At 34.3% G+C, this 14345-nt stretch overlaps 1 protein-coding gene across 4 annotated transcripts in view; it reads left to right on the top strand.

Moving 5' to 3' along the window:
* Positions 1 to 14345, top strand: part of LOC130897326 (probable E3 ubiquitin-protein ligase RNF144A) — a 60320-nt gene that overhangs the window by 14805 nt on the left and 31170 nt on the right. For all 4 annotated transcript variants that reach the window (XM_057806117.1, XM_057806118.1, XM_057806116.1 and 1 more), the window contains exons 2-4: positions 191 to 227; positions 9350 to 9639; positions 11969 to 12314. In XM_057806117.1, the coding sequence (XP_057662100.1) occupies positions 9408 to 9639; positions 11969 to 12314 (578 nt within the window). In that variant the 5' untranslated portion in view covers positions 191 to 227; positions 9350 to 9407. The remainder of the gene's footprint in view (positions 1 to 190; positions 228 to 9349; positions 9640 to 11968; positions 12315 to 14345) is intronic.

Here is a 14345-nt window from a genome sequence, read left to right as displayed (position 1 = left end):
CCACGACGATTATTAAATTAGATCTGCTTCGAACAATGGCTATTTCATTGTTATTAAAAATTCGATTATTGTGTTAAACGCACAAAAGGTTTTTTAATCAAATACTAATTCATAATCAACATTGTTTTCATAATTTCTATTATTCTGCAATAATTATTTCCAATTAATAAATTTACGTTCATTGTTTCAGGTTTACCCAGTCGGTTCTGATGAATTTGAATACAATGGTAAGTCTTGTTTTTGTGACCTCCGTTTGTATCGAGAAATTTTAATTTAAATTTTAAATACGTTTTTTTCAAATGCATTATTAAATATTTAACAATGTTTCTCGATTTGGTTTTTTTTTAATTATAAAAAATAAAAATAATATGCGCCCATTTTTTGAATAAGTGCCTTCTGAATCATCTATACACCCACATCCAATTACTCACAGATCTTTCCTAATCTGTCGAAGTTGCTTTCTCTTGGAATTGTTTCTCGCGGGAAGCGATTGATTGATGGGAGAATTTAGTGTATATTGTGTCCTCGTTCAAATCAGCGGATCCAATAGATTCGCCACCAGATCCCTCCTAACAAACCATTATCATTAATACCATTTTTGAAGGAAACATTCTGAAAACGGGTAGAAGCAATTTGGAGCAATATGTCCTTGTATTGTCATGTGATCGAAATAGCTTCACAAAAACTTATTTAAGCACCAGAGTCATCATTCGACTTATAGAAGATCAAGAGTTAACCAAAAACTTGCACAACTTAAAACCTAGAAGAGAGATCGCTGACCTGACAATCTTTTAACGATAACACCCCCGCAGATTCCCATCCGAGCTGTCTATGATATTCCTACTTAGAGGAAGATATACTCAACAGACAGAAGTGGCTGCAAACGCCCAGATCGCCAATTTATCTGGACTCTTTCTTCTGGAGAAATCCAAGCCTCTGAAATTCAATATCAAGTACAATATCCACAGGCATCTTTACATTGCATCCACGACTTACCGACTGTTCCAGAAGTTTTAATTCAGCGGTTTATCTACATGAACTTACCTTAGGTTTCAGATAACCCCATAGAACAAAATCTAGAGGTATAAGATCTGAAGATCCTGGAGGCCACCTTATTGGTCTTAGTCTTCCAACCACCTTCCAGGAAAACCCTGGTCTAAAAACTCGAAAATCAAATAAATAAACGTATTGGCAAGGACTTTCGTCATCCAGCGAGGATTATCCTCACTTCAATATCTGCATTTACGTCGATCGTCTGAACCTTATAGTCAAAATGAAGCGTCATCAGAAAACGTCTTCTTTCTGCCACAATAAGTCTATCCCACGCACCTTCTACGATATATTTCGTCAAAACGGACTGAGTAGAGGCCGTGAAAATAATGCTGTGATATAAAAAAAGTCTCATACGACCCCTAGTTTCTATTCTCTCAGAATTATGTTTCTAAAATAATGAATTTTCTCCATAATTCAGCAGCACTCTGTATTTCCCCTTAAATGAAATGATTTATTTACATACTACACCTACGAACTTCATAACCTAATTTTTTTCAAGGTTTGCCATGAACTGTGCGTGATTCGAAATTATCAATATTAACCTCAATAGAATGTTTGTAAAATTCATTTTACTCGCTAATATTTTTTAACGGCCACGTGCTTATCATCCGATCAAAATAGATATTTCCAAAGATCTCAAGTTTTCCAAGGAAACGAAACAATTAGAATGAAATTGCGCTAGAAGTGAATGTGTTGATAATCTCGATATAAATTTCCTAAATCAGCAGTTGTGGTGGTCTTAATCGTAGTGTTGCTTAATTAGATTGTCTTAACAAAATTATTGGTAAAAATGAATCCAAATTGCTTTTGTGATGTTATAGCACAAGTTATACGGATTCGCGATTATCCGACCGTCAGTTATACGGATTCGCGATTATCCGAACGTCAGTTATACGGATTCGCGATTATCCGACCGTCAGTTATACGGATTCGCGATTATCCGACCGTCGGTTATACGGATTCGCGATTATCCGACCGTCAGTTATACGGATTCGCGATTATCCGACCGTCAGTTATACGGATTCGCGATTATCCGACCGTCGGTTATACGGATTCGCGATTATCCGACCGTCAGTTATACGGATTCGCGATTATCCGACCGTCAGTTATACGGATTCGCGATTATCCGACCGTCAGTTATACGGATTCGCGATTATCCGACCGTCAGTTATACGGATTCGCGATTATCCGACCGTCAGTTATACGGATTCGCGATTATCCGACCGTCAGTTATACGGATTCGCGATTATCCGACCGTCAGTTATACGGATTCGCGATTATCCGACCGTCAGTTATACGGATTCGCGATTATCCGAACGTCAGTTATACGGATTCGCGATTATCCGACCGTCAGTTATACGGATTCGCGATTATCCGACCGTCAGTTATACGGATTCGCGATTATCCGGTCCTCAGTTATACGGAAAACTTTAAACAAGGCTTGGAACAGAGAACTTAATCGGGAAAATGAAAATTCGATAACCAATACGGATGATTCTATTTTGGAGTATAAGAATGAACTAATGTTAAAGATACAAATATGCCAGGATTACGATGATGATGATATCAAAGAGTGGGTCACATGTGACAGTAATGATCAAGGCTTTCGGATTAAGTCTCGGATGACTGAATCTTAGAAGAGATATTGCAGATAAATGAACAACAGGAAATGCAAGGAGATTAAACAGAAGAAAATCTAGACGTAGAGAGTGATACTACGGTTTGAAACGAATTCGTGTCATAGCACCAATGAAGAGAAAAATTAGCTTACGTCAAATTCCAATTACCAAATATTTTAAACAAAATTAGAGTTATTATTATTTTCGATTATTAATATCATTATTTATTGATAAATATTACTGTTATTAAACTTATTTTATTTCACAAAACCCGCTTTTCGTTATACATTCGATAATCCGGACTTTCGATTATCCGAATCCCTAACGACAACAATTAATCCGGTTAATCGAGTTTTCACAGTTTGTTTCTTCAGCTTCCTTCAGTTCACTTGTAAAATGGGCGCGAACTTGAGAGATTTCAAACTACAGATACTGAAAAATTAGGGCTCAAATGTCACTGACAGTCTGGGGGTAGTTTGAACTTCAGTTTAACATGAAACTGAGGATCCGAACCAAACATTTTCAAATTGTTTAATTTTTGGTGGATTGACTGAAGATTCGCAATTTTTTGATGAATTTGACGATGATTATGATGAAGAAAAGGTATCCGTTTTAGAGGGAATCTTTAAATTGTCACACATTTCGTAAATATGTTGTGGTTATGTCAAAAACATGACCATTTTTGTCATTCTCATCATTAAATTCCTTTGCTAACTCCTCCCAATTTTTTTCCTTTTTCTCCCAAGTTATTGTATCAGTTTTTTTAATTCGACTGCACTACTTTATAGAAATTGAATGATTTTTTTTGTTCTTTGTTCATTTTTGTTTATACAACTTTTCTATTTCAACTTTGAAACAATTATCGGAAAAATGTTTGTTATATTCATGATAACTGTGACTTGTAAAATAGAGCAACTTTTTGTTTAAACTTCAGTTCAATCTCCAGTTTTACCTTATGTTGTAAAATTAGCGTTTAGTAGATTTGATTTCCGCTACAAAAAAATCTAAACTAAAGCAAAAATCCAATGAGCGTCTGTCACAGCGGCCATCGGAGTAATTTATTTTTAATATTTTCGAAACGATATTTATGTAAATTGATTTCCTGTTTTGTAGAAATTGATTTTACACTAAACAAGGACGGATTATTTTTTAACGAAGCAACCTTTTATTACCTTGACAGAATTTAACGATTTTCGTCTGGTTTCAATTACTTTGTTTTAATTACCTCAAATATGTGTTTAAACTATAAAAAAGATCAACAACATTGAAATGCCAATGACAATCTTAATAAATATTGTATCGATTTAAAAATGTTAAGTGCGTATTATAAACAAATATGGAATAATTTCGTATAGCCGGAATTCGACGGGAATTTTCAATAATTTTGATATACAGCTCAAAAACCTTCAATTCAATTGAAACATATCGAACCTTCCTCGTAAATGCGTTCATATAACTTGAGAGTATGTTACAAACCAAGAATGGTTTTAACGCAATTTCAAAGAACTTGCTGATCCGATATATCTCATTTCTGAACTAGATAGTTAAGCTATAAAGAAAATAAGATTGATACGACGTGGAGAAGAATTTCATTTTGAAAAATTAATTAACCATATACGTAATGCATAGTTCCTATAAGTGAAACAAATAGCGTATCGTTCTCTCTCTCTCCTCCGAGCGCTTCAATTAGTTCTGCGCATCATTTGCGCGCACGAAGCATGCGCAGAATAGATTAAGTGTCTCGAACGAGAGAGACGACACCTTAACGTTTGTTCCCATACCAACTGTCCATATAGGAATTAAATTGTTTACGAATATTGTATTTAATAACGTTTTATGCTAGAGTAGCGATGCACTAAACAACGAAAAAAACATTGTAATGACAAGTTGTTATATTGCAGTTGTTGTATTAATTTATGGTCGATAATTATGTTTTTAGATTCATTTCATTGTCGGTTTTGTGTTGTAATGATAAAAATTGCGACATTAATTTACACAACCATTATTCGATGGTATTTTATTAAATTAATAAATCACAGCCGTAAAATATTTATCGTAGACATCTTTCGATAAATCAATTTTTTTAATTCTATAATTTTTCTAAGAAAAATTAATCATAATTTATTTAGTGTATTTCTATATATTCCTACCATTCCCATCTTGATATTTATCTGAGCTCGGACTGATTATACAGGGTCATTCACGGAAATCGGATGTTTTTGAAGTGGGGCTCATGGTGGGAGGGACGCGTCACTGTTATCTAACGTTTCCTTTGTCCTCAGTCATGGAGATAGAGCCGTGGACCCTAGAACAACGCTTGTACGCGTACGACAGCTTTTCAGCGAGATTTCCGCCGTTAGTTTAATATCGCGGAACCACCGGGTCCCCAACGAACTGCTATCACTCCGGAGAACATTGAACGAGTAATGGAAGCCTTTGACAGAAGCCCGCGCCGCTCTATTAAGAAGCATTCAGCAGCACTTCAAACGAGCACAAGTACGAGTTCTGCATACGGATCTAAATTTCCATCCTTACAAGATAACCGTCGTGCAACAGTGCAAGATTCCCAGCAGCGATTACCATTTTTGAAGAAAATGAAAATTTGATATTGTTAATGCATGACGAAGCCCATTTTCATCTGAATGGCTTCGTCAACAAACAAAATTGTCTAGAGAAGATCTACTGAATGTGTGAATCTAAGTAAGAACAACTTACGAAGAAGTCCTATCGCCTCGATGCACGTCTGAAAACGCTAGACTTGGTAGATAATGCAGCGTGCTGATTCTGTTGCGCAGACGACGAAACCTCTATCCACATTCTTTGAAAGTGCCAGACACTACGGAACTCTAGAGTACTAGATCTGGGAGGGAATCCAACATTCAAGTCAATACATATATACATGCAATGAACTTGATTAACTATTAATTCAAACCGAAAATCTCTGATAAACATCATCGTTATTATGAATTGTAGTTCAATGGAATAAATTTTATTTTTTTGTAATGCCACTTCAGTATTAATTTGCTTATTAAAATAAACAACAGATAAAATGTAAAACAATCCTTAATATAGTAAATGTTAAATCAAATCGCTTTGTATTACAACTGATATCTTATCTTTTTTTATTGTAATTGCGAAAGTAAGTAGGTATACCAAAGCGTATCAATTTTTTTTTTACTCAGTTATCGTTCTTAACGTTATCGAAATTGTCGTATATGTACGTTGTGTATGTTTCATTTAAACGTATTTAGTAAGTCCTTGAGAAATTAACTATGAAATTTTAATCGATTTCAAATTTATACTTATTTTAAAATTAAATGAGATATATCTTAATTTTGTCACGACATTTTAGTGTTTTTTCTCGGCGATAAAGTGTAGATGTTTTTGTATATCCAATCCGATACGAAAACCTTTGACATAAACTGCGGCGAAAACTTTTTCACGCATTTGAGGTGGTTTCTGAGGGTACAAATACTAAATTTAAAGCGGGAAAAACATATTATTTCCATTATTTTAGACATTACATGGTACAACCTAACCAAGATGGTAATTATTTAGAATTGGTTGGTCTTAAAACACTCGTCAGTTAGAAAGGAACATCTAGGTCATATTGAAAAGAAAGCTTCAAGCTTATGCGGGTTTCACCGCCAAAATTTTCACTCGAAATGAAAGTTGAATCTATAGCTATGACACTGAGACAAAAACTTATAGTACTTAAAGGGAAATCAATGACTCAAGTCGCTCTAAAATGACTCCTAGTAGAGTTGAACATCAAGGTCAAGGAAACCCAGTGACTGACCTCGCTCTAGAAAGACCTTTTAATCAGGGAAGCTTCATGCACATACGGTTTCATCGCCACAATCGTTACTTGAGTTGAAAGTTGAATCTGTGGCTATGACACTCATACAAAGGAAAAATAATGATTCGACTCGATCTAAATATTATTTAGGAAATGTAGTTCTTGGAAGACGCTTCTCTATAGTAAAGGAATTTGTCATTTTTTCATGAATCTATCACGAATTCTGAGAAATCCAAGTTTCGTTACCTAAATACAAGACGACTGGAGAATCGACGTAATTCAATAGTTGGCTAGTTTCGCAACTAGAACCGCGATGAATGAATATGAATTAGTAAATAGTGTATCTAATACACACTATATCACAAAAATGTTTATAGTTTTGGCTGATAGAGCTATCAAGCTATGAGATCTTGAATTGAGACGCATAACTGAAAAAATGATGAATGATAATTAAGGGAAAAGATAAGCAAATACCATAATCGTTCAAGAAACCAAATAACCAAACTGATCATCAGATCAACCATTTCTTATCATATGTACAACGACTTTTCCAATAACTATCAAATTATTCCGATAAATTAAATTAAAATCTAAAACACCCAACAACAAACTAAACAAAAGTCGTAATATTATATATAAAGTACCTTATAATGATTTCGACACAATTTACATAGGACAAATATCTCATTATTTAGAAAATAGATGAAAATGTCATCAATAAAAAACTGCATTAACAACCCATGGAATACCGAAAAAACACATTCAATTATAAAAACTTTCAAACGGTATTAAATACACGAAAAAAAAAATTTAGAAAAAATTGATGGGTGCTTATTTATTTTTGTTTTATAACAACTCATAATAATCTTTAAATTCACCACACCCATTGGCATTGGGTGATTGTGAATAAAGAAAAAAAAAACGTTACAATTCAAATGAATGACTAAAAAAAAACCAGCGAGCAGTTTGCAGCTAGTCTATCATATTAAACAACAAAGGAAACTGTGTTAACAATATAAACATGTATTTAATTTATTTCGCCTAGGAAAATCCGACACGCTTGAAAACGATATTTTATTATTAATTGCTTATCGAAATAAACCATTAACGATTTCTACTACTCCATTATTAGTTTTTTATTACATTCGTTGAGTCCATCGCGTATTAAACATATAACAATACCAAGATGAATCATCAAAACGTTTAAACGGCAAAATAACTAAAAATAGCACTTGTTTAAAATTAATTCTTTGGTTTAATCTATTTTTTTTTTAAATATCATCAGGTACCTTTGTTGCGAGGTTCCCAGTTCCAAGTTTGTTTTTTTATATGAACGTTTTGCCGGGCGTTCACAAATTGCACGCTAGAGCTAAAGTTAATCCGCCTGGTGGTCTGTTTATTGTGAGGATGCTATAAATTTAACGTTGTGCCCATCCGCAGAAATATTTACATTACATAGAATAGATTCATTATTCCGGGTAAATCGAATGTAAACTATTTAAAACTTTCTTCAACGTGAAAATGCGATCCCCTTCGAATGATGGGTACAACCCCCAATTTTTTTTAATGGGAAGTATCGAAAACTGCAAAATCTATTAAAATGTCAAACACTAACAAGAACTATAAATGTCAATGAAGTAGATGTTCAAAATACTCACTGAGAACTGAACTAAATAAAAATGTTTTCTAACCTTACTTAGTCATTTATTTATATCAAACTTAATGTCCGAATGAAATCTAATACTATTGGATCGGGTGAACGCGCGGGCCATTTTATTGATCCTCGGCTCCCTAATCACCAATTTGGAAATATTGCAATATTCCTCGGTGAAATTCCAAACAAAATTTTTACTAATGAACGAATAACACCCCTATCTTGAAAATGGCTTCAAAGTAGAAGCCGAAACGTCGACAGTTTTCAAAATTCCCGTGTTATTTTGAAAATTCTCGACGTTTCATATAACAGTTATGTTATTAATGATTATACTTTTACTTAGTGTCAAGTGTTGACCCTAAGAATTGCTCGTTAAACTCAACAGTTGATTTATGATTCTTTCACAACAGTTTGTTAATCGTACACCTTGACTTATAAATGCACATTACGATTACTCAATTTGAGATATTTGCAAATCTTTTTTCTTTACTTTGTCTTACGTACTCACGATATTAATTTTTAATTTATAGACTGTCTAATGTACGAACCACAGTTTGTTAGAAATACCGAATCGAATCGAAATCGAAAATCGAAGAAAAATAGTAAACCAAAACATATTCACGCATACAACACGTGATCAGAGCTGAAAACGCCAAAGTCGAACATGTTCCAGGACCGCAATCAGCACTTGAGAAATCATACAACAGATTAATTATATAAATCTACATCGATAAACATATTTTTTCATCCCCAATCATATGACATTGAGCTTCCGCTGCATTCGGCATTTATAATAAGGGGCATCGATGGTTTCAACGTTTTCCTGGACTATAGTTTTTCAACTTAATCAAGTCTAATTCTTTGATAGCTTCACGAAAAAGATTTAAACGTATTTCGGTAGACACTTGAAGATGTTTATTCGATCTAATAGATGCAAAGTCGATCATGCTTCGATCACGCATCGATTGTTGTTTGTAAATTATTCGGATAAGTAATTAAATGACCAATTATATATTTGTAAACAAATTTGGTTGTTTTTATTAAAATGAAGTTACCAATAAATGAAATATGACAGTTATATAGCTAATTCATTAGTTAATCTGGTCCTAACGGGATCATCTCCTCAACATTATCATGGTAATGCTAGATCCTGACAGTTATGATATTTATTCGACTTACGGTGTGACAAATGCCTCTTATATGTTTATATGTTTCTCTTTTCAGGATTCGTACGAAACACCACCTGCTCGATCGTCGAATTTGAGTAATAAAAAAAGACGCTATGACTCTCCCTACGAAACCGTTATGCAGCGATAAGCAATCGTTGCCTCTGCGAGCAGCAGGTGGCGTTGCTAAACGAAGACAGGCCTGTTTAAGCGCAGCCTGGGCCGATCCGCCTATTATCAGAAGAGAGAAACGTAGAGCTATCTGTTCGTGGTCGGTAGGATACGGTACTCTAACCGAAGCAGACGAAACGTTGTCGGACTGTCAAGATACCACTAATTACAACGAAGGTGAGTTTATTACACGTACTATATATTTTTAAATAAAATAGAATAGGTAATTATTAGGGTTAGTACACTTTGGTGTTTAATTTTGCCACAATCCCACTACGAAAACGCTAATAATTCATTCGAAGGTCTACCGCCATCTTTAGGTCGGGCCAGATAGTTTTAGACCATCCTCGTAAGTGTAAAAATGATAAGAAAAAAATGTATTGTTCCTTTGTTCGGTCGGGAACAAATCGCATATCGAGAAATCTTAATCTTGATTTTTTTACCGTAGCAGCCACGGAATCGTGACGTTTATGAATCTTAATGTCAACATTGGTATTAGACGGATATTATTTATATATCGGTATCTGTTTAAATGTTTTAAGATTGCATTAGAATGGTGGAACTATTGGAACTATAAGGTAGCGCTCAGAACTGCGGATACGTAAATTAATTTAATAAATGTTTGTGAAAGTAGTGTGTAATTATTTAAAATTCTATATCGCTTTTATTATTTTATTTGTGTTCGACGAAATTTTCTCATTCGTTCATTAGGTAGTAGAAAACAATACCAGAAGTATAATTTCATTGTCTATTTTCACATCAATTAACATCTTCCCACAACGGCACACAAAAATAGAATAGAAATTTTTATGAATTCGCAACAACTAACTAACTAACTAATAACGTCAGGGTGAAAAGTTAGATCATCGATACATACAAACAAGTGCGTAAAAAGAAATTTTTCATACGTCCCTCGTAAATGTAACAATTTTCATAATTCAGATACACGTATTCAGTTTATCAAGAAACAAAATGAGTAACTACCAAAATTTGTTGACAAAGTTTTTTCTGCACTTGCACCATAACTCACTTGATGAATTACACGTAATTTATGACCTACATTACCGTTCGTTGAATAATATACTATTATCAATAGAAATTTAAAAAATACTTGGAACAAAGTCAACAGGCGTTAAATCCATATTAGGAGGGTGTCTGGAACAAAGTCAACAGGCGTTAGATCCTTTATGGAGGGTGTCTGGAACAAAGTCAACAGGCGTTAAATCTTTATTAGGAGAGTGTCTGGAACAAAGTCAACAGGCGTTAGATCCTTTATGGAGGGTGTCTGGAACAAAGTCAACAGGCGTTAAATCCATTATGGAGAGTGTCTGGAACAAAGTCAACAGGCGTTAAATCTGTATTAGGAGAGAGTCTGGAACAAAGTCAACAGGCGTTAGATCCTTTATGGAGGGTGTCTGGAACAAAGTCAACAGGCGTTAAATCCATTATGGAGAGTGTCTGGAACAAAGTCAACAGGCGTTAAATCTGTATTAGGAGAGAGTCTGGAACAAAGTCAACAGGCGTTAGATCCATTATGGAGGGTGTCTGGAACAAAGTCAACAGGCGTTAAATCCATTATGGAGAGTGTCTGGAACAAAGTCAACAGGCGTTAAATCTGTATTAGGAGAGAGTCTGGAACAAAGTCAACAGGCGTTAGATCCTTTATGGAGGGTGTCTGGAACAAAGTCAACAGGCGTTAAATCTTTATTAGGAGAGTGTCTGGAACAAAGTCAACAGGCGTTAGATCCTTTATGGAGGGTGTCTGGAACAAAGTCAACAGGCGTTAAATCCATTATGGAGAGTGTCTGGAACAAAGTCAACAGGCGTTAAATCTGTATTAGGAGAGAGTCTGGAACAAAGTCAACAGGCGTTAGATCCATTATGGAGGGTGCCTGGAACAAAGTCAATAGGCGTTAAATCCATTATGGAGGGTGTCTGGAACAACATCAACGGGCGTTAAATCTGTATTAGGAGGGTGTCATGGAATATCATCTCTTTTCGAAATCATTCTGCCTGAGAACATCTGCTCACAACTACCATCTAGGTCGTTTGATGTGTGGTAGGTAGCTTTGTCTTGTTTCAAGTTCTGTAACCAAAAAAAAAAACTTCGCGTCCGGTATTAAGAGTGACTGTTTTTCAGAAAAAAAAGGTCCAATTATCACCCTGAGTATTCTACTCATAATGCGACTTAAGGACTATGTAATGGTTTCTGTTGATTGAATTTGGCCTTCATACTGTTCACGTAACGACAGTTTTGACGTTTACAAACCAATTGTTATTGAAATGAGCCTCATCAGAGAAAAGAATGTTTTCAAGCCTTTCTGTGAAGTTAAATTCTTTAATTTCAAATGTTAATTGAAGCTTGTACTGGATGCAGTTTAAGATTAAATTGTAGATCTTCTCTTATAGACTCAATAATACTCTCAATGTTATCTTCAGTTCTAGTTGCTTTAGGGTTGTCCAACGGTCGATCATTACTATATTGTGTTGTTGTTATTGTTTTCAGGAAAAGTGGCTGAACACGCTTCCTTATTAGAGCCGCGGGGTCGCCGTTTAGTGACTACCTCGATTGCAGTACCCCATGCGTCTCAACCGATCGTTGCATCACCGAGTACCCCTATCATTAATAGCCACCGTTCCTCACGTACCAGACCAGAACATTTATTCGGTATGCCTGGAATCAAGTCCCTTTTGGGCGCCAGGCGAAGAAACAACGGTCTAGAAGGACCCAATTCCCCTTTGGTGGCTAGGAAGGAAAACGGATCCTCCGCCATGCCTACCGTTAGACCGGCAGCGAGTTTAGCTAGTCTTAGAAAGTGCGAGACTGTTTTGACTCTTACAGGATATCTCAGGTGAGTTGACGAATTTGAATTAGGAAATCGATAATTTTGAATTATAAAACAACAAATGGGAATTTTTTTCAATTCTGGATTTTCAGAAACGTGTTCAAACTGTTGTACTAATCAAACAACACCAAAAAACCAGTCAACAGTCAGATAGCATTTTTATTTTATAGTTTTAAGGTTATAAAAAAAGTTTTTTTAAGAAAACACACAGCAATTTAACAACATTCAAAATTAAACAGCTTGGTACTATCACTAATCAGATCGTCTAATTACATATTTCATGTACTACTAAACATGAATTAAATATATTATTTGTAGTTCATGTTTTTGAACATTATCCTTGTTGTTAACCTTGTTGTATTGTTAAATAAACCAAAAATGTATTATGATCAAGAATTTTTGGAGGAAAGCAGACAGAGTTATGATGGGAGAGAAAAGCAAATCATGAAATTTTATAATGGAGACAACCTCTTGAAACGAGTTGCATGGAAGATACCAGAAGGCAAGAGGAACAATAAAAACGGTGGAAGAAGATCTTAGAGAAAGAGAAACGTCCAGAGCTGGAGAGAAAAAGCAAGGGGATGAAAGAAATGGGGAGAAATTACAAGGCTATAGACCTAAATGATCGACGAGTTAAAACTATTTTTATATAGCAAAATATTTATAGTAAAATCATGAAAATTTTAAAATGTTTTAAAAAAAATACAATAATAATTTAAAACCTCAAATATCTCGGAAACTACTAATAAGTTGGAATAGGATTAGTAAATACAATTTGATTCAATTTTTTCACAGAACTTGAAAAGATAAAGAAAAATCCTTTTTTTATTCCTTTGTGCTTGTATCAACTGGTCAAGCCGAAATGGCATCTCCAAAAATTTACAGAAAACATTTAATATCTGCAGGTTTAAGGTTCAGGTATAGAAAAGTATACATGATTTACCTTATTTTTTACTCCTGGATGCATTAAAATTGAAAATACCGCGTGATTATATTGAAAAAAATAAAGAAATTTGATATTTGTGAAATGAAACTTTGAACCTTTTTTATACACACCCTGTATAAACTGAACAATTTTTCAACATAGATTCAAATACGTCTGACTTTGCTAAAAGCAACCGATCAGAAACCATTTTCATATCTTTAAGGGTATTTTCGTAAAAAAACAATTTATAAGGGTCTGCAACGATTAATTTTTTTACAAAAAAAAATAATAACTCAAAAAGTTTTTAGACAAAAGTATACTAAAATTTTACGTAGATTCCAAAAATGTATTAATATACAGGGTGTTCCATTCAAAATAACAAGATTAAAATGTTTTCGTTAAAAAGATCGTATCCGAAAACCCAAACGTAGAAATTTTCATGATTTAAGAGTATTTTCCCATATACAGATAGTTTTAACTCATCGTGGGACACCCTGTATATATTATAATCAAAGAATGAAAAGTATCAAATTGATTGTAGATCGTTTCCAGAGTCGTTTTGCACCTATACCTAGAAAATATTTTGTTCATAATTTTGCTTTCAAAACACGTTGACTCCTAACAAAAGAGGCTGTTTTTCTGGTTTTTGGTCCCATTTCCCAAGCTCTTAGGTAGTACTCCTTCGAGGTACTTAATCCTTTTTGCTGTCTCTTTTGATTGCCGTGTCCGGTTTGACTTTTCCTTTCAGAAGACCGATCACCAACTCAATGTTAAAAGTCCTTCCTGACGGGAAGATTACGATCTAAAAGAAACCAAAAATTTGGGAATATTACTCGTAAAATATCGATACTTTTTAAACATCTGCAAATTATGGAAATACAACCATAAGATCGATCATATTATCACCATGAATAATGTTTAAATCGATTTGAGAATAATTCTAAAGTACGGTCATGTAGACCGTTGATTTTCAATCAACCTACTTCCACTACATCATGTGATTATAATTAAAAAATGAGTCAACTATCAAATTTGCTATGTTTGTTGCCAATATTGATGTACCTGATATATTGTTAAGGTAAATAATAGTTTCAACACATAAAGCGATAAAA

This window comes from Diorhabda carinulata, chromosome 8 (genome assembly GCF_026250575.1).
Source record: "Diorhabda carinulata isolate Delta chromosome 8, icDioCari1.1, whole genome shotgun sequence".
Classification (NCBI taxonomy): domain Eukaryota; kingdom Metazoa; phylum Arthropoda; class Insecta; order Coleoptera; family Chrysomelidae; genus Diorhabda; species Diorhabda carinulata.
This window is presented reverse-complemented; position numbering and strand designations above follow the sequence as displayed.